Below are 21,896 nucleotides of genomic sequence, written 5' to 3' on the forward strand. Positions count from 1 at the left end.
TTACACACACTTATGTTGGAGTCATTAAAACTCGTTTTTCAACCACTCCACAAATGTCTTGTTAACAAACTATAATTTTGGCAAGTCGGTTAGGACATCTACTTCGTGCATGACAAGTAATTTTTCCAACAATTGTTTACAGACAGATTATTTCACTTATAATTCACTGTATCACAATTTCAGTGGATCAGAAGTTTACATACACTAAGTTGACTGTGCCTTTAAACAGCTTGGAAAATTCCAGAAAATTATGTCATGGCTTTAGAAGCTTCTGATTAGGCTAATTGACATAATTTGATTCAATTGGAGGTGTACCTGTGGATGTATTTCAAGGCCTACCTTCAAACCCAGTGCCTCTTTTCCTTGACATCTTGGGAAAATCAAAAAAAATCAGTCAAGACCTCAGAAAATAATTGAAGGCCTCCACAAGTCTGGTTCATCCTTGGGATCAATTTCCAAACGCCTGAAGGTACCACGCTCATCTGTACAAACAATAGTACCCAAGTATGAACACCATGGGACCACGCAGCCGTCATACCGCTCAGGATGGAGATGCATTCTGTCTCCTAGAGATGAACGTACTTTGGTGTGAAAAGTTCCAATCAATCCCAGAACAACAGCAAATGACATTGTGAAGATGCTGGAGGAAACAGGAACAAAAGTATCTATATCCAAAGTAAAACGAGTAATATATAGAAAGTAACCTGAAAGGCCGCTCAGCAAGGAAGAAGCCACTGCTCCAAAACCGCCATAAAAAAGACAGACTACGGTTTGCAACTGCACATGGGGACAAAGATCATAATTTTTGGAGAAATGTCCTCTGGTCTGATGAAACAAAAATAGAACTGTTTGACCATAATGACCATCGTTATGTTTGGAAGATAAAGGGGGAGGCTTGCAAGCCAAAGAACACCATCCCAACCGTGAAGCACGGGGGTGGCAGCATCATGTTGTGGGGTTGCTTTGCTGCAGGAGGGACTGGTGCACTTCACAAAATAGATGGCATCATGAGGATGGAAAATGATGTGGATATATTGAAGCAACATCTCAAGACATCAGTCAGGAAGTTAAAGCTTGGTCGCAAATGGGTCATCCATATGAACAATGACCCCAAGCATACTTCCAAAGTTGTGGCAAAATGGCTTAAGGACAACAAAGTCAAGGTATTGGAGTGGCCATCACAAAGCCCTGACCTCAATCCTATAGAAAATGTGTGGGCAGAACTGAAAAAGCGTGTGCAGGCAAGGAGGCCTATAAACCTGACTCAGTTACACCAACTCTGTCAGGAGGAATGGGCCAACATTCACCCAACTTATTCTGGGATGCTTGTGGAAGGCTACCCAAAACGTTTGACCCAAGTGAAACAATTTTTAAGGCAATGCTACCAAATACTAATTGAGTGTATGTAAACTTCTGACCCACTGGGAATGTGATTAAATAAATAAAAGCTGAAATAAATCATTCTCTCTACCATTATTCTGACATTTCACATTCTTAAAATAAAGTGGTGATCCTAACCAACCTGAGACAGGGAATTTTTACTGGGACGAAATGTCAGGAATATTGAAAAACTGAGTTTAAATGTATTTGGAAAAGGTGTATGTAAACTTTCAACTTCATCTGTACATGCAGGCCTACCCTGGCATTATATTGTCCTCTATGGTGCTTAAATTACCGAAAAAGTAGAGGAATGTGCAGTGTGTTGTTATCACACAGCTGTGGTTTTATGGAGGAAATGCACTGTGTGTGAGTGCTTCCTCTCTGAGCTCTTCCCTTTACTCTAACGGTGTATAGAAGCAGTACTATTGACAGGAAGGTCCGACTTTAATGTTTATACCACATGTTAATTAGCCTCACATTTTAATTACTCTCCCATACGTGTTCTCATCACTCACAATGTAAGGAGGCCATACCATTCACTTAACACTCACATGTAGCATCCAGGAAATTAATACTCTCAAATATGCCTGTCTGTGCAGTCATATATCAAGACAGATGGTTTGTGACACTAATGATGCTGAACAAATGACGTGTGAAAATTGTATTTATTTTCTTCATTTGATGACAGCTTTTTTGTGGATATTATTTTACCTTTCAGTGCAGGAATTTAATTGAGTTAAGAGAATTGATCATCTACAAATATGACAGTCAAATGAACGTAGCCAGTTGTCTACATTACATACATTTCCTCAACTTTACTCAGTGACATGCACACAAAGGAATCGTTTTATCAATACTTAAGGTTGGATGTCTTTTCGAAATTCAAAGGGACTTATTGCTCCGGATGACCTGTCACTGTCTGAGTTCCTGATGTTAAAACAGATAATCTCCTGACAGGTCATTTACACACAATGGTGTGGAGCATCAGTATCAACCCAGTCACCACTCAGTACCCTCACCAAGTCAATGTGCTTTCAAAGTCGACCTCAATCTAAATATAAAGAACAACAACATTTTCCTCCATTAGAACATAAACTTATTTCCCAAAAGCCTTTCAAAGCTAACCCAAACAGATAAATTAGTCATGTAATTAGTAGTCGAATTCCGTCTATTATGGAAGGTAGAATGTGTTACAAGGATCAATAGTATTGTGTGTTGAGGACAGTGTCTGGATCTAAGCATTACACTTAGCCTCACACTTAACTTTTGAACTTTCAACCTAACCTCAATGACCAGTGTCAGATGACCAACTTCCCCCTGTGATATTCTCACAAGATAAGAGGGGAAACTCTCAGACATACAGTACATACCCACAGTCAGAGACTCTGAATACTATCCACTGCCATCAGTATACACATGCACAATACAGCATTCATACACTTACATGGTCAGCGTCCGAAATGGCGCCCTATTCCCTATTTAGTACACTACTTTTGACCAGGGCCCATAGGAAAAGTAAGGTGTCGTATAGGGAATAAGATCCACAGGCATATATTGAGACCTAAGAGAAACTTGACCACTTCTGAATGTAAAACATATCTTTCTGACATTGTGGTCGATGCGCAGCAAGTGGACCTTGAACTTTGTAGCGATTGCTGCATTTGCGCAGCAGGTTATAAGGCTTTCTGGCTCGATACCATCAAAAACATTGTCTTATTGCTGGGGGCTGTGGAGTATTTGGGACCTTATCAGATGGCCTTGTGGCTTTACAATAACACTGGCTCTATCAGGGCCAGGCAGACCCCTATCTGGCAGCGCTGGCCTACAACAACTATAAATACAGCATGCAAACTACGCACACACACACACACACTCAAGACGCTCCCAACCTGGGGTGTGTGTGCATTCACTAAAACATGGGATTTATAACAGGCTGACCATGACACTGCAGGGCAGTAAAGGGTATTATTCTAGGACCATACGTGTCAAGTGTTTAAAGTAGGAGTGCTGATCTATGGTCAGTTTTGCCTTTTAGATCACAATGATTAACACTCCCATTCGGAGTCTCTTGGCCGATGATGAGAACAACCCTATTCCACCCGAGGAGGAACTTCATTTGAATGATGTGGAGACAACGTGTGACGTTGAATCGCTGAAAGCAAATTTCACATTTCATAACCTGCTGCCACATGAATGACCACTTCAATATAATTCAAGGCCCTAGGCCTACAGTTTTGGAATCACCAGTGTGGTGCAATCAAATACATTTCCACAGAATTGTGATATCTGTGGCCACAATATTGTACGGCGATGCACAGTATGAATTCCCCTTTATTAGGTAGGAGGTCAAGCACAGATTTGATGGACCGTTTCTTATGAGGTGCAGATCTACTCCCATTGTGTGATGAAGCACAGATTTGCTGAGAAAATCAAAGCTGCTGATTTCCTGCGCTGAGGAAACCCCCTTTACGGAGAATGGCTTGATAATGCCCCAGAGCGCCCCAAGCATCCGTTCAGATAAATACATTCATAAATAAAAACACGTCCGACGACATTAAATGTATTGTTCCTCTTTCAGGCTATGAAGTAGGAACCATATTGTTTATAATAAATAAGTGTATTAGCAGTTTTGGGCCAGGTGGGTGACAAGGTCCGGGATATCCCCCTACGGCCCCCGCCACTCACACCCCTAGGCACCTACGTGCCCAGGGCAGAACGCTTCCATTTAAGGCGGTGGTGGCCTAGGAAGTGGGGTGCTGGGTAGTGGCAGGCTGACTAGGCTGAGCCCCTGTCACGTTTTCTCGTGTGATAAGAGCAGGAGCAGGAAGCCATGTGAGGGCAGGAAGGAAGAGTGCTTAAGCTGCCTGGAAGGAGGGAGAGAGGGAGAGAGTCGGGAGCAGTGGAGAGGGAGACTGAGCGTGGAGAGAGAAATACCATCAACGTATATACGGGGAGTGAACGATAGTAGCAAGAGGAGAGCGGGAGTGAGAGGCGAAAAGAGAAAAGCAAGCTGTATGGGTACGTCCCCAATGATACTATGGGTCCTGGTCAAAAGTAGTGCACTACATAGGGAATATGGTGCGACTTGGGACGTTTCCTGTACTCCAGTCCAATGACCTTAGTGGAGTCTCTCTGTCTGTCTGATGAAACCACAGGCTTAGACAGGTGGGAAGGCTACAGCCCTCTGGCCACAGTGGACTGAGTTCTCTGTTGGGAAGCCCAGAGGGAAATAGGGAACCTGAAGTCCATGGGGGAAGTGGGTGGACGACTACATTTGGTTAGAGAGGCCAGGAAACACTGCTACATACATCCACAGCTCCAACAGACCACACAATGACTAAGAAGTAATATGTATGGAAATTATTAATCATAATGCCATATTGTGGTAGTAGTAGAGATAAAATATGCTTATATGATAAATGTGAATTACATAAAACCCACAAAAAAACATATACAGCTAATAATAAGTCAAACAACACATTCAACAACCCTTTCCTTCCTATGTTAAAAGTGGAAATAAATATGCGCTATGAATATAAAGACGGACACCCCATGACACACCTGAACAATTTGGGTCGTCATAGTCACAGGTGAGAATGTCAGAATCTCAGCTCCACCACTCAACTCTCTGTTTTTCTCAAATTCCCTCTTTTTAATCAGTCTGTTCATCTAAAAAGGATTTCTCTATTTTGAGGATTTTAATCCAGGGTCTGTGTTAATCTCTGGAACTCAGGGATTGGAAGAGAGTATGGACGGGGCATCAAATTAATTTCATGGGGCTCAGTGTGAACTGGGTATGGCCATGAAGGTCAAATAGTCGCTGCCGCTTTAGTTTATTTTCCAGTCATATGAAAACATATTTGGAAACTTGAAGACAGGAATTCATGTCAGCCAAAGGGTGGAAATGTAACTCAATTAAATGTTATGTGAACAAGGACTGATTATATAAAGAGCAGTCATTGTGGCAATATAGTCTTGCAGGCCAATGGATGTGGAAAAATACAGGTCAAAGATGGCTGTGATTAGGATTGATTCCACAGCGCAGGTAGACGTTGCAGGCTAGAGTGAGCCCTCCCCTGGAGCTAACTGGGATTGCACCATTCTTCCAGGGCACTCAGAGTTTACTGCACTCCATGGAAGTGTGCCAAATGGCACCCAATCTCCAATAGTGCACTACTTTTGTCCAAAGGGCTCTGTTTCAAAAACAGTGCACTATATATATATATATATATATATATATATATATATATATATACATACATACATACATACATACAGTTGAAGTCAGAAGTTTACATACACCTTAGCCAAATACATTTAAACTCAGTTTTTCACAATTCCTGACATTTAATTCTATAAAACAATTCCCTGTCTTAGGTCAGTTAGGATCACCACTTTATTTTAAGACTGTGAAAGGTCAGAATGATAGTAGAGAGAATGATTTATTTAAGCTTTTATTTCTTTCATCACATTCCCAGTGGGTCAGAGGTTTACATACACTCAATTAGTATTTGGGAGCATTGCCTTAAAAATGTTTAACATGGGTCAAATGTTTTGGGTAGCCTTCCACAAGCTTCCCACAATAAGTTGGGTGAATTTTGGCCCATTCCCCCTGACAGTGCTGGTGTTACTGAGTCAGGTTTGCAGGCCTCCTTGCTCGCACATGCTTTTTCAGTTCTGCCCACAAATGTTCCATAGGATTGAGGTCAGGGCTTTGTGATGGTCACTCCAATGCCTTGACTTTGTTGTCCTTAAGCCACTTAAGCCACTATTTTGGAAGTATGCTTGGAGTCATTGTCCATTTGGATGACCCATTTGCGACCAAGCTTTAACTTCCTGACTGATGTCTTGAGATGGTGCTTCAATATATCCACATCATTTTCCGTCATCATTTTCCGTCATCATGATGCCATCTATTTTGTGAAGTGCACCAGTCCCTCCTGCAGCAAAGCATCCCACACAACATAATGCCACCCCTGTGCTTCACGGTTGGGATGGTGTTCTTCGGCTTGCAAGCCTCCTCTGTTACTTCCGTCGTTGGAATGAGACCAAGGCGCAGTGTGGTGTCGCCGGAAGCTGTGAAATGTCGCCAGAAGCTCTGGACTGGGAACTGTCGCCGAGGCTCTGGACTGGGAACTGTCGCCGAGGCTCTGGACTGGGAACTCTCGCCGGAAGCTCTGGACTGGGAACTGTCGCCGGAAGCCCTGGACTGTGGAGGTGCACTGGAGACCTGATGCGTGGGAGTGGTACAGGTGGCACCGGGCTGATGACACGCACCTCAGGGCGAGTGCGGGGAGGAGGCATAGGACTTACTGGACTGTGGAGGCGCACTGGAGGTCTGGAGCATAGAGCTGGCACAACCCGTGCTGGCTGGATGCTCACTTTAGCCCGGCAGGTGTGGGGCGCTGGCACAGGACGCACTGGGCTGTGAAGGCGCACTGGAGACACGGTGCGTAGAACCGCATAACATGGTGCCTGACCGGCGACACACACTCCAGGGCGAGTGCGTGGAGGAGACACAGGACGCACCGGACTGGTGAGGCGCACCAGAGGCCACCGGTGCACATGGCTGGTGTCACGCTCTTCAGCACGCCCGATCTACAGCGCTCTCAACGCCAGCACCTCTCTCCGGAATCTTGCGTCGAGCTCCTCACTCGACTCCCTGACTGGCTCTGGTTCAACCCTCGGCTCCGCTGACCACTCCGTGTGCCCCCCACCAAAAATGTTTTTGGGGCTACCTCTCGTGCTTGCGTCGTGTCCAAGATTCCTGATCTTGTCGCCATTCCTCTCTCGCTGCCTCCACCTGCTTCCATGGCAGTGTCTTGTCCCCTGCCATTACCTCCTCCCAGGTCCATGATGTCCTCCACTCCTGGGCACGCTGCTTGGTCACTTGGTGTGGGATCTTCTGTTACGTCCGTAGTCGGAATGAGACCAAGGCACAGCGTGGTAAGCGTACATCTTACTAAAAACACGAAACGAACGTAAAGCTCTGTAGTGCTAAACAGGAACTATACAAAGACAAGATCCCACAAACTAAGGTGGAAAACAGGCTGCCTAAGTATGATTCCCAATCAGAGACAAGACTAGAGGGGCGGCAGGGTAGCCTAGTAGTTAGAGCGGTGGACTAGTAACCGGAAGGTTGCAAGTTCAAACCCCCGAGCTGACAAGGTTCAAATCTGTGGTTCTGCCCCTGAACAGGCAGTTAACCCACTGTTCCTAGGCCGTCATTGAAAATAAGAATTTGTTCTTAACTGACTTGCTTGGTTAAATAAAGGAAGAAAAAAAAATAAAGACAGTTCTATTTTTGTTTCATCAGACCAGAGGACATTTCTCCAAAAAGTACAATCTTTGTCCCCATGTGCAGTTGCAAACCGTAGTCTGGCTTTTTTTATGGTGGTTTTGGAGCAGTGGCTTCTTCCTTGCTGAAAGGCCTTTCGGGTTATGTCTATATAGGACTCGTTTTACTGTGGATATAGATACTTTTGTACCTGTTTCCTCCAGCATCTTCACAAGGTCCTTCACAAGGTCCTTTGCGGTCCTTTGCTGATTTGCACTTTTCACACCAAAGTACGTTCATCTCTAGGAGAGAGAACGCGTCTCCTTCCTGAGCGGTATGACGGCTGCGTGGTCCCATGTTGTTTATACTTCAGAAGCTTCTAAAGCCATGACATTGTTTTCTGGAATTTTACAAGCTGTTTAAAGGCACAGCGAACTTAGTGTATGTAAACTTCTGACCCACTGGAATTGTTATACAGTGAATGATAATCTGTCTGTTAACAATTGTTGGAAAAATTACTTGTGTCATGCACAAAGTAGATGTCCTAACCGACTTGCCAAAACTATAGTTTGTTAACAAGAAATTTGTGGAGTGTTTGAAAAACACTGACTTCTGACTTCAACTAATATATAGATAGATAGATAGACAGTACCAGTCAAAGGTTTGGACACACCTACTCATTCAAACATTTTTACTAGAATAATAGTGAAGACATCAAAACTATGAAATAACACATATGGAATCATGTAGTAACCAAAAAAGCACTAAACAAATCAAAATATTTTAGATTTGAGATTCTTTAAAGTAGCCACCCTTTGCCTCGATGACAGCTTTGCACACTCTTGGCATTCTCTCAACCAGCTTCATGAGGTAGTCACCTGGAATGCATTACAAATTAACAGGGGTGCCTTGTTTAGAGTTCATTTGTAGAATTTCTTTCCTTACTAAAATATTTGAGCCAATCAGTTGTGTTGTGACAAGGTAGGGTTGGTATAGAGAAGATAGCCCTATTTGGTAAAAGACCAAGTCCATATATATCATCCCATCTGGTTTGCGCTTAGTGGGACTATCATTTGTTTTTCAACCGGACAATGACCCAACACACCGCCAGGCTATGTAAGGGCTATTTAGCCAAGAAGGAGAGTGATTGAGTGTTGCATCAGATGACCTGGCCTCCACAATCACTCGACCTCAACCCAATTGAGAGGGTTTGGGATGAGTTGGACCGCAGAGTGAAGGAAAAGCAGCCAACAAGTGCTCAGCATATGTGGAAACTCCTTCAAGACTGTTGCAAAAGCATTCCAGGTGAAACTGGTTGAGAGAATGCCAAGAGTGTGCAAAGCTGTCATCAAGGCAAAGGGTGGCTACTTTGTGGATTTCTTTTTGAAGAACACTTTTTTTGGTTACTACGTTATTCCATATGTTATTCCATATGTTATTCCATATTCCATATTTCATAGTTTTGATATATTCACTATTATTCTACAATGTAGAAAGTAGTAAAAATAAATAAAAACCCTTGAATAAGTAGGTGCGTCCAAAATTTTCACTGGTACTGTATATATTTGCATTTTTCTTAAGTGTAGTTTTGTAATTCAATTAAAACAAGCAGACAAAAGAATTGCAGGTAACATTTTTGCAGTAAGACAATGGAGTAACCTTAGCTGTAGGTAGCCACAGGTTGTTTTCCCCACAGGCGGGCAGGGCTGCTGCGTTCTATCTAATACCAACTAGGACTATAGGGTTCTATTTGAGACGCATTCTGGTAATATGTTTTAATTGGGTGTAGTATCCTACTAAGTGTGGGTTTCTCCCTTGCTGTAAACTCTATCAGGTACAGGGGCCTCCCCAGCTGCCACTAAGCAGTAAATAAATATGAGACTATTGTTTTCCTGCAGCCTAACTGTCCTTGCTCTCCCGTGCTGAGTAAATGCACACATACAATGGGAGGCCGGGCCGCAGTGTCAGTCGTCATCTCCCTGGATCCCCGCTCCAGCTCTCCTCACCATGGGAAAGTGGCTGCGGAGGAAAGGAGAGGCTGACAATGAGGTAAGTTGCAACCGATGCTTTTCCCAAATGAGGTTTTACATGGAGTCAGCCTGCATACGTTCGACGAAACACCCGGCTCACAATTTTTTATGGCTTCCACAGCGACATTACAGTAAATGTGAACGGGTCTCAGATCCCAACAAATCTAATCGAATCAAGTTTTATTTGTCACAGGCGCCGAATACAACAGGTGTAGACCTCACAGTGAAATGCTTACTTACAAGCCCTTAACCAACAATGCTTTAAGAAGTTTTAAGAAAAAGAAGTGTTAAGTAAAAAATAGACAAGTAAAAAATAGAAACTAAAAGTAACAAATAATTAAACAAACAATAGAAGAAGAAAAACAATAGCGAGGCTATATACAGGGGGTACCGTTACAGAGTCAATGTGGGGGGGGGGGGGGGGGGGGGCAGCACCGGTTAGTCAAGGTAATTGAGGTAATATGTACATGTAGGTAGAGTTAAAGTGACTATGCATAGATAATAAACAGAGAGTAGAAGCAGTGTAAAAGAGGGGTCTGGGTAGCCCTTTGATTAGCTGTTCAGGAGTCTTTTGGCTTGAGGGTAAAAGCTGTTAAGAAGCCTTTTGGACCTAGACTTGGCGCTCTGGTACCGCTTGCCGTGCGGTGGCAGAGAGAACAGTCTATGACTTGGGTGGCTGGAGTCTTTGACCATTTTTAGGGCCTTCCTCTGACACCATCTGGTATAGAGGTCCTGGATGGCAGGAAACTTGGTCCGAGTGATGTACTGGGCCATACACACTACCCTCTTTAGTGCCATGCGGTCAGAGGCCGAGCAGTTGCTCTCGATGGTGCAGCTGTAGAACCTTTTAAGGATCTGAGGACCCATACCAAATCTTTTCGGTCTCCTGAGGGGGAATAGGCATTGTCGTGCCCTCTTCACAACTGTCTTAGTGTGTTTGGACCATTAGTGTGTGGACACCAAGGAACTTGAAGCTCTCAACCTGCTCCACTACAGCCCCGTCAATAAGAATGGTGGAATGCTCAGTCCTCCTTTTCCTGTAGTCCACAATTACCTCTATTACAACAGGGTTACATTATTGTTGATATCATTTTTTGTTATCTTATATGGCACTCTTTCAGTGACATTTTATTAACCTTTGAGAGGAGAAAACAACTATAGCATTCGGCGTGTTGATTTGTCCTTCCTGAAGGGTGTGCAACTGCTGGGAAGATAACCCCCATTAAAGACTGAAAGTTGTGAGGCTTAGTGGCCACCTCAGGGTGGGTGGCTTCCTCTGCTGTTTCTCCACAGGAAAAAGGCGGACAGCCATAGTACTGTAGTCTCCGAGAATGCCTGGAAGAATGAGCTAGGAGGCTTTGAGCTATAGGCTGTGGCGATTTTAGCATGTACTCTTGGTGGGGCAACATCACCCCTATTCTTTTAATGCTTGCCAGCAAAGCCACTACAAAACAATTCATAAATTGGATTACTACGGTGATAAATGGCGCCCACAAACCAAACGGTGCCCACAAACCTTTAGAGCCGACATAAAGCTGTCCCAACAGCAGAGGCCCAACAGCAGTCCCAACACCTTACCACTGCTACACCTGGCTATCAGCGGAGCCTTGTTTGGCAGCGAAACAGTTAATTCAGCCTCATTTACGGCCTTTTAAAAAACATAGTTGATATGGGTGACTTGCTTAAACAAAAGTGGTTTCTACTGACAATTGAGATGTACAAACTATGGCATAAGGGGATGACAAGCGGATAAGAGGCAGTAAGGTTCTGCATTTATTTTCTTAGTCAACCTTGTGTTCTGTTTCGTTGTGTTCTTGAACGTAGCCCTGTCTTTCATTTTTGTTAATTGATTTCACCTGTGTTAGTTACTTACCTGGTCTCCTCAGCTCCTTATTTAGTTATGTTTATGCCTTTGTGGTATTGTTCATTTTGACTCTATTAAGCCTTTTCCTAGCTCGTTTATGAGAACCAGTTATAGCCTTCAGTCCTAGTTTGGATTCACCTGCATGTTTGCCTACCTGTGTATGACCATTACCTGTGACCAAGATTCCTGCCTTCTGCAAAGGCAAAATAAACACCTGCCGTGCTCTGCGTGTGATTCTACACCTTTTTCTCCGAGTATTCATTAGAGGCAATCCGTAATTTTGGTTAAGACATTAATGAGCATGCTAGGACGGAAGTAGTCAATACACCTATTTGTTCAGCACTTTTGATATGTACAGCAACAGAATTCAGAACATGGGCCGTTCTTACAGCATTCTCCCTGTACACCAAGTCATAACTCTAGGATAAATAAAGGGGACATATAAGCATAGGCTACATGTGCACCACCAAGTCAGAACAGTAGTCAAAGTTATGATGGGCAAAAGGGAGCAAATTATTATGGTGAGGCACATTGGCTACTAACAGCTTACTACACAACATACACTTAGTACTTTCTTAGCTACAATATACATATTTCCTTTACATATTAGAAGACCTTTTTAGACTCACCTTGCTGTGCTTACTTCAACAGGAAGGTGGTGCGACGGTCCTTTGTGTGCAAATTTTGTCATCAGTCTGGCATTCTCTGGATTTATGGTGCTTTCAAGACAACTGGGAACTTGATCTTTAGGTCGGAGCACTGAAAAAAGGCTTGAGTTCCCGACTTGGAATTCCGAGTTTAATCCCAGTCGGCGCTATTTTTTTTTTCCAGAGTTCCCATTTGTCTTGAACTCACTGAAGTATGAGATTTCCCAGTTCTGAGTTTCAGGTGTTTTGAAAGCGGCAGAAGTCATGCTGGATTGACAGCATGGCCAATGCTGAATGTTTGTCCTTTTAAGCTTGGAAAAGAGACCCTTAAACCCAGACTCGGACCACACATCCACTACACTGAATAGCAGGCCAGTGACTACTTTGCAATGCTTGCAGTTAGCCACTGATTCCTTTCTAACCACTCATTGTTGAATTTGCATTTTCCAACTTCTTGTGTAAGGTTTATGGCCAACGAGCACCAATATGTTTTATCTATAATTTCTCTTCATCGTTTCTCTTCACATGACAAGTATTTGGCAGTGAATTGTCAACTTGATTCATGATGACTGCTAGTATGTTGAAAGTATGTTGACTTGATCAGCCCAATCAAAGTGTGTGTGTGTGTGTGTGTGTGTGTGTGTGTGTGTGTGTGTGTGTGTGCGCGTGTGTGTGTGTGTCGTGATTTGACATCATTTTATCTGTGGCCAATGACCTTGAGCCTTCTTGGATGGGCACTTCCAATGTAACTACGGCAGCACCCAAGGGGCTTGAATTTTTGAGCTCTCCCTGTAGATTTTGCGATGGTGTAGTGTCCCCATGAGTGAGCGAACACTGAGCCAATCTTGGCACAACTAGAGAACATTACCAACCCCTACGCTTCGTATTTTCCGCTGGCTGCCCAATGACCACAGAAAGCACTCAGCTAGGCTGAAACACCTTCATTTTGGAGCTGCCTTCCTCAAGAAAGCAAAAAAGAGACCATGTTTGTATGCGGCTTTATTAACTCAATGATTTTGGGGGATTTTTTAAAACATTTTTTGCAAACTGATGTGACACGTATTAACAGCTAAATAACAAAAAGCATGACACCTTTGCTACAGGTTGCTACTGGCTATAGGTACCCAGACCCAGAGAGGCCCCAAGAGGAGGCACATTACTCAGGCTTGTCCCTATCCTAAGCGAGCTCAAGTTGCCCAGGCCTGCCTATGCCTGGCACAGGCAGCGGACACTGCAGCTCCATCGCATAATCACCGATGACATACATGGAGTAGTTTTCCAGATTGGTTTTCCTGTTTCTCCAGCTGCGAGGCGGCAAACAGTACAGGAAGAATAACAGAGGTTGCAGCCAGGCTCCCAGAAAGTGGCATTTATAAACAGAGCACAAATAAAAGTTGAAAGGCGCACTGCTCTACTCCTGAGAGCCTAAGAGAGAGGGGGAAGTGAGGCCAAATCCTCCCTTTTAACACCCACTGCCTTTAAACTGCAGGCAGCCTAGTGCTTAAGCGCATTTGCCCAGTGACCGAAAAGTTGCTGGTTCGAATCCCTGAGCTGACTAGGTGAAAAAGAAAATCTGTCAATATGCCCTTGAGCAGGGCACTTGTCCAACATTTCTCCTGTAAGTCAGTCTGGATAAGAGCGTCTGCCAAATGACACAAATGTAAAAACCCTGCTCACTTTGCTATACCACCTTCAAATGCTTCCAAAAACATTCTGTGACCCCCCCCCCCCCCCCCCCCACCCCCCCCATTTCCTCCAGGTGACATTTTTATAATTACAGTAAAAGGCCATGTCAATCTACACACCTTACGATAAGATACCGCAAATCAACATATAGGCTATGTGAAATAACAACATCAATCTCATGGGTGTGTACTCAGGTGCCAATGTGGTGGCCCTCTTTGCTCTGTCAGGTCAGGTGGCTATCCTGTAGGCAGAAGATATGGGCCATTGTCATACAGTGGTGCTCCGGTCAGCATTGTGACTGCAGCTGAGAACTAGCTACCCTGCTGAGAGGCTGGGGCTGTATCACTCGGGCTTACCCTGCTAAGCCAATTACCACAGGTGTTAAAGTCCTCGTGTCAATACAAGCTAACAGGTGCCCACCATTGAGGGTGGAACAGCAGGATGGAGAGCGTGTGAGGACGAAGGTGTGAGGGGACGGCCAGATTGTGCCCCCATGAGACATGCTGTTGGAATTGCTACTGGAATTCTCATCGTACGGAGATGTCAGGCAGTGACACACACGGACGGACGTCGGACGCACGCACGCTCACACGCACACAGGTATTGTTCACGTCCCTGACCATCACACATTGCTAACAGATTCCTTTACCTTCGAGAATAGGTCGTCCAGAGAAGGCACATTCCACAGACACATCAAAGACCATCGAGGAAGAACTGTGACCGACACATCTTAAATTGTATAGGAGCTTGTTACTGGGATTTAGAGTTTAAACTGCAGAGGAAGGGTGTGCTTTGTTTTAGTGTCCACTACTGACCTGATATTTATTTACAAACAACATGATAACGGCGTCATTATTATTACCTAATCAATACCTTTCTATTCCTATGGGATTCTAGGCTACATGGGGCGGCAGGTAGCCTAGTAGTTCGAGCGTTGGACTACTAACCGAAAGGTTACAAGATCAAATCCCTGAGCTGACAAGGTAAAAATCTGTTGTTCTGCCCCTGAATAAGGCAGGTAACCCACTGTTCCTGTTCCTAGAATTTGTTTCTAACTGACTTGCCTAGTTAAATAAAGGGAAAAAAATAGGTAGCACTGAGCACATTTCAGTAAATATCAAATCAGTACCAATTGTTAAATACATATGAATGACATTCATTAATCATTATAATGTATTACATTTGTAAAGCACATGCAGGTTAAATATTTTAACCTGATAGTGACCTAGAATTATTTTGCTTATGAAGGGATGCCCCAGGTGCATTGAGGTATGGAGAAAGCACAGGGAATCTTTTCCTGTGACGTGTCGACACGGCAACACGCCATCTGGAAGGCACATCAAATCAGTCTCATCAAATCATCAAAACACAACTGCACAAACAGTCAAACACTCACATGCATACTCCTACTCTGAGTCATAGTGCACTGTGAGACATTCAGGAAGCGCTCTGACGTCATTTCCAGAGGACGTAGTGTACGAGTGTAGGGTAGTGGGCTTGGTGCTAAATAAACAAACTCCAGATGATCACTGTGAGGGTAGCTCCTGTGAGTTACTCATTGTTAGTTACTCATCGACCTTACACTGATCTAAGTGTCCAGGGACGGGTTTTTCAAAAATTATCTATCCTGATTTGTAAGCTGTCAGATTGGATTAAATAGAAGGAATAGAACGGGAGTCCCCATTCAAGTCAAGGATTCGTCCGTTCTATTCATTCTATTGCTATGCATTTAATCCTTAGGAAAAATCCAAACAGATAACTTTTGAAAAACTGGGCCCAAGTGATCATTTACAAAAGTATAACTCAACAGATTGTTTTTGGTCAAACATACACAAATACAAATTGCATGCACGCATGCGCTCACAAACACACACACACGTACGTACGCACGCACACACAGCACATACGACACATACATTGAGGGTTGTTTGTGTAATCAGTTCCTATATGTGTTTGTTGACAGTCTCTGGGCTCAGGGGCTCTAATAGAGTATTGTATCTTCCCAGCAGGTCACAGGGGCCACACCCAGATGCCCCATTCTATTCAGTCTATCTGTCAGACTAAAACCCTATTACTGTAATCAGCTGTCTGGTTCTCTGGTGGTGTCTCCCAGTTCCCAGGTCTCTGTCTGGGTCCCTGAGTCCAGAGGCACTTACTCCACTCCACAGAAGGACCCCCACTGTGTTCCCCGTGGAGACCAAAGGTCCCCACTCCCCATCACCTCTCCTCTTTCCTCTCTCTCTTCTCCCACCTCCATTCTCCTCTCTTCCTTCTCTTCTCCCACCTGCCTTCTCCTCTCTCCATTCTTCCCCTCGCATCTCTACCTTCTCCTTATCCCTCTCCATTGTCCCCGGAGACAGTGGCCAATGCCAGGTTCCTACCCCAACCAGTCAATTATAGCCTGTGTCTGTGTAAAGACCTGTGAGATTAACAGGTGAAATCCCTTTGAAACTGTGGGACTGAGACTACCCTGATGAGGTTATTGTAATCTGATTGGCCCAATTAGAGCTTGATGGGAGTCGCCCCCGATAGACTCATAATTAACTGTTCTGCCATCAGATTTTTATCAGAGACAGATATTTGATTAATGAATTGGTTTTAAAAGGTGGTGGTTTTATAGGTTTTAATCTCAAGCACGCTGTACACCTACAGCGGACGGTGGGCATTTTAAGCTGGAGTCAGACACACATTCCCCTGCCTATTTATTTTAATTAATTAATGAATGCATTTAATCATTTCCCGGGCTCTTTATGTGGTCCATTTCAGTGGCATGTCTATCAAACAGACTTTCTATTACATTATATACAGGAACACAGTCAGTTTCTAGTTAAGAAGCCATTGAGTGTCTTACTTCATACTGTTTCCTGTTTGAGTTTCCTTCTCGTCCACAGACAGAGGAGACATTCCTGAAGGAGAATTCACGGATGAGCACTATCAGTAGAGAGCAGCCCTGGATTTACCCCAAATGCACCCTGTGCCTAGAACAGGAAATCATTGATGACCTTCATGTTTGAGTTGAAAGAAGAAAATCTCCAATTATAGCTGTTAAAATCTGAAGAATGCCCTCTGTAAGCAAATGCCGACCTATTTTTAGGTTGAATGTAAACCCAAGCTATTTATAAGATCAATACTCTACATACCGAATTCTAATATTTATGGATGTAATCTCTAACTACGAAACTGTTTTAGTCCTAGGAATGTCTCCTTAGGACCTGCCACATAGTTGACACATCAGTCTCCAGATTCCATAAATTCTTCCCAACTGATAACTGAATGCATTTCTAAGACATTCCACCTTGAAAGTATACACATTTCCTGAGTATAATGTAAATATGCAATATTATGCTAAACTAAATTTTTGATCACTTCAATTTATATTTATCCCCTGTCTCGGCACAATAGCGCAAAAAGATGGATAATTCACGTACAATTTCTACTTCACAAGTAGATTCACTCATTATAAATCTAAGGAATTAAATTAATTGTTTCCACTTGCCCTACTGGTGTCCTCTGCTGTTTACTGTTGATCATAGGAATCCTTTCACTGCTATTGTTGACACTGTCTTTGTTTGTCCTTCAGGAAATCCCTGAAACTGAATATTAATTGTTGCTAAGAGACTAAACTACAACAGAAAACACTTGAGGAAATTTTTATGAGTTTAGAGAGAGAGAGAGAGAGAGAGAGAGAGAGAGAGAGAGAGAGAGAGAGAGAGAGAGAGAGAGAGAGAGAGAGAGAGAGAGAGAGAGAGAGAGAGAGAGAGATGCAGATATATCAAGCCTTATCCTGTTTATTGAGTAGTTGTTGTAAACTACATGACCAAAAATATGTGCATTCATATGGAGTTGGTCCCCCCTTTACTGCTATAACAGGCTTTCCACTAGATGTTGGAACATTGCTGCAGGGACTTCCCTTCACTGGGAGGTTTCCCTTCAATGGAACTTAGGCGTCTAGGCCGAACAATGAAAAACAGCTCCAGACCGTTGTTCCTCCTCCACCAAACTTTACAGTTGGCACTATGCATTCGGGCAAGTAGCGTTCTCCTGGCATCCACCAAACCCAGATTCGTCCGTCAGACTGACAGATGGTAAAGCGTGATTCATCACTTCAGAGAACGTGTTTCCACTGCTCCAGAGTCCAATGAGGGCGAGCTGTACCACTACTCCAGCTGACACTTGGCATTGTGCATGGTGGTCTTAGGCTTGTGTGCTGCTGCTCAGCCATGAAAACCCATTTCATGAAGCTCCCGATGATCAGTTCTTGAGCTGTCGTTGCTTCCGGAGGCAGTTTGGAACTCGGTAGTGAGTTTTGAAATTGAGGACATATTTTTTTCTTTCAGCACTCGGCGGTCCATGTGAGCTTGTGTGGAATACAACGTTGTGGCTGAGCTGTTGTTGCTTCTAGACGTTTCCACTTCACAATAGCAGCACTTGCAGTTGACCAAGGCAGCTCTAGCAGGAAAGAAATGTGACGAACTGACTTGTTGGAAAGGTGGCATCCTACAAGTGTGACGGTGCCACATTTGAAGTCACTGAGCTCTTCAGTAAGGCCATTCTACTGACAATGTTTGTCTATGGAGATTGGATGACTGTGTGCTAGATTTTATACACCTGTCAGCAACGGGTGTGGCTGAAATAGCCGAATCCACTCATTTGTATATATTTGTATATTAGTGTATTTATGTGTGAGAGAGAGTCTCTCAGTCACACATAAACACAGTGTCTGAGGGGTTTACATGAGTATCATGGGAATGGATCTGACGTCAGATGTCTTCCGTTCATTCAGGTGGCTGTCGGTTGGAGCCTGGAAGTGCTGAGGAGAGCAGCTCTTCAGGCCCCTAATCAGCCCTCTCTCCCTGGGCCTCCATCCTGCACTTCCCCCTTCCCCACAATAATAACCGTCCCTGTCATTATTCAATGTTTCCTCATGTGAACCCTTCATAAACGATGCTTATGAAAATATGTGTTGGTGAATCTGAGTGGGGTTGGTGGGGAGTGGGAACTTGTGATGTGTTTTAATTTTAGCATGGAGCTCTGCCTGTCTGGCCCTATGCCCTGCCACAATGCTTGACGAGTCAATAGTTTGCACTGGGTTAGCCCAGTCAGGTTGGGGCAGAGTGGGATAAACATTTTCATAAATGGATAAACATTTGGCAGCCAGAGGCATACGATTTGGGAGATGTGTAATATTTTTTGGCATATTTTTAGAGCCTTTGTGAGATGTTTTAAAATGAAACAGGAAGTTTGGAAGTTTATGCCCCTGGCGCCATTTCCCTCCCAACGCCCGGGGACGAGAAATACACAGGGCTAGAGATAAAACAGTATGTCAACAGCCTGGCTTCTGCCAACGGCTGGACAAGCAATAACTCGGACAGCCTCTCAGTCCACTCCAGTTTGTTGATATAACTAATAAATATTCCAGATCATTTGTAGCCAGTCATCCATCATAATAGAAATTCAAAAGAAACTCGTTCTTTATAAATGAATCTGTTGAAATGTTGTATAATTTGGTGCACCACACTTTTGAATCTGTTACATGTAGCATTCGCATTAGAGTATGTTCTGTTAATTACTACAACAACAACAAAAATGTAAAGGTTCTTTTAGATATATTTATAAGACATATTTGGTTGGGAAACCACTCTTTTATCAATAAGAGTACATTTTGACAACAACAGAACAAACCATATGAATAATAATGCTAAATGTTTAAAACGTGTAACGTAATTTCCATACATCTCAATAGTAACAATAGGTTGGGGGAAAAAATATAATTTCAATAAATACATTTGGGAGTTAACATGCTGTACATGCTGTACTGGTGATCATTTTACTCCAGGGGCTCCGGCTGGCATGTGGACGGGCCAAAGTACTGTTCAAACTCACTGGGGTCCAGATCATAGAGCATGTCCAGCTGAACCTGCTCCAGGTAGAACTCCAGAGAGGGGCCAGTAGGGGGGTACACCTGGGGGCCCGAGGCCCTGAAGTCCCCTTGCTCCCCGTGAGACATAGCACAGGCTGGGTTAGGGGGCCCACACTGCTGCAGCCCATGCTGGGTAGAGTAGTACGGATGAGGCTCTGCTGGGTATGCCTCAGTGTTAGAGTACATTAGAGGCTTGTTAGAGAATGTGGCTGCTGGATTTGTGTAAATGAACCTGTCTGGGAAGGTCTCCCTGGGAAGATGGGAAAAGTATGCCTGGGAGGATGGGTAGGTGGCTGGATGTGGGTAGGCTTGCTGCTGATGGGACTGGTTCTGGATGAGGTAGTTGAGGTCATAAGGCCTGGTAAAGCCTTTACTGCAGAGGGTGGAGAGAGGGACAGTGGCCTCCACAGGCAGGGGCCCTTTGGGGCCCTTCTTCAGCTGCTTCTTTCTGCGAGGCCGGTACTTGTAGTTGGGATGGTCAATGGTGTGCTGTACTCTCAGGCGCTCTGCCTCCTGCATGTAGGGCCGCTTCTCTGCCAGAGACATGGCCTTCCATGTCTTACCTGCAGCAAAACAATCATGTCAGTTATCAGTATATAATTGTTGAAATATGAATAGTCTCGTCATAGTTTTAATTTAAATGGGAATTATTTGAATTAAACTTACCGAGAATTTTGCTGAGGTCGGTATTCTCCAGGTCAGGGTTGAGTTGGGCCAAGCGTCTGCGTTCCTCCTTGGTCCAGATAATGAAGGCGTTCAGCGGCCTTCTGACCCGCGTCTCTGCGGATGATTTCGGCTCAGGACTGGCGCAGCTGGAGTCAGAGTTGACCGAGATAGGACTGGTTGGGCCAGAGCCGGGGGACTTCGCCTCGGACATCAGCTCACTCTGGGAAGACTCACAGCAGAACTTGTCGCTTTCAAACATGGCTTTCGTTGGGCACAGTTCGAAATGTGTGGAGATCGGATCAAAGTACATGGTTACTATCTTTTTAACCTTTGACGTTGCTCTCCTACTCCAGTATTGATGGAGACCGGCTATATGCGCTCCTTCCACCAATGGGAGCCCAGGAGGAGTGGATTTAAGGTGTGAAATCCAGGTGTTTTCTCAAGTCATTGATAGTCCTTGATGCCTCAATCTATCATCAGTCATTCATCAGTCATGAAACCGAAATTGACATTTAATATTAAATCAAAAGAATACACGTAAGCCTATTATTTCCTTTTCGACAAAAATGAATTTATAATATCCCTTTTAAAATGTTTCGTGATAAATGCTGTCATGATTCGCTGCAATGACTGCTCGATTGCATCACGACAATCTTGGCAAAGTTGACATAGGCCTAGATGTCTTCACAGGCTGTTAATAAGGTATTCATTGCGGATTTACTTTTTAGGAATCTGGCAAATTCCTATGCCTAAAATGAATCGGATGACTACTTTATTCCCCCTTTGATATATCTTTCTGTTTTTTTTATTGAGGCATTACCTTTTCCTGTGTGTGATAAACAAAACGAGATAAATTGGCTGTCACTCTAACATTAAAGTTATGTGGCAGTACTTTAGTTATTCATTAAAAGACCACGGGCCACGTGCAAATTGCCCTCTCCTCTTATCAGGTCCACTGTCTCTATCAAAGCACATTTTACAGGACGGTAACAAACATGATCAAGGCAGATTTATTATAAGATTAAGGCGCACAAATGTTTACCACCAACAAAAGAGGTATATCAACTTTTGAAAAGGCCGCATTACAAGCTCACCTTTGTGTGTGACAATGGTCTATTTCAAGTCGATTCATCAGTAGGTCTATAATAAAATAAATAGGCTATTGAGCTAATGCCATCTTGGACATGCTGTGGGTGTTCATGGGTTAACACAAAGACATATCCATTATGTCATATCCAGTAATACATATGTAAGAAAAATATGTAGCCTATTTTAAACAGGCCTTTTTGACAGTTGGCGTGCATGGTCCTGTTGCCTTTGCCCTGTCAGGTTTTTCGGAGTGATAAGATTTGCACAGGAAGTCCTAAAAGGTCAGGAAGGAAAATCTATTGGAGTTGTGTGGTACAAGGGACAGTGTAACCCCCCA

The 21,896-nt window shown here is 43.8% G+C and overlaps 1 protein-coding gene across 1 annotated transcript; it reads right to left on the bottom strand.

Moving 5' to 3' along the window:
• Window positions 1–19,711: 19,711 nt before the first annotated feature.
• Window positions 19,712–20,780, bottom strand: LOC139366767 (transcription factor Sox-17-alpha-A-like). The gene is made up of 2 exons (XM_071104470.1): window positions 20,471–20,780; window positions 19,712–20,367 (listed from the first exon to the last, which is right to left on the bottom strand). Exons 1-2 carry the CDS (start codon window positions 20,778–20,780, stop codon window positions 19,712–19,714), a joined length of 966 nt encoding a protein of 321 aa, XP_070960571.1.
• Between the last annotated feature and the right edge of the window lie 1,116 nt (window positions 20,781–21,896).

Source organism: Oncorhynchus clarkii, chromosome 15, assembly GCF_045791955.1.
Source record: "Oncorhynchus clarkii lewisi isolate Uvic-CL-2024 chromosome 15, UVic_Ocla_1.0, whole genome shotgun sequence".
NCBI classification, from domain to species: domain Eukaryota; kingdom Metazoa; phylum Chordata; class Actinopteri; order Salmoniformes; family Salmonidae; genus Oncorhynchus; species Oncorhynchus clarkii.

What these genes read in the sequence shown, in the direction of transcription:
- LOC139366767 (XM_071104470.1), bottom strand. Translation starts at nt 20,780, where the DNA reads ATGTACTTTGATCCGATCTCCACACATTTCGAACTGTGCCCAACGAAA. An exon ending in CGACCTCAGCAAAATTCTCG is followed by an intron (nt 20,368 to 20,470) that starts GTAAGTTTAATT and finishes GTTTTGCTGCAG; the next exon opens with GTAAGACATGGAAGGCCATG.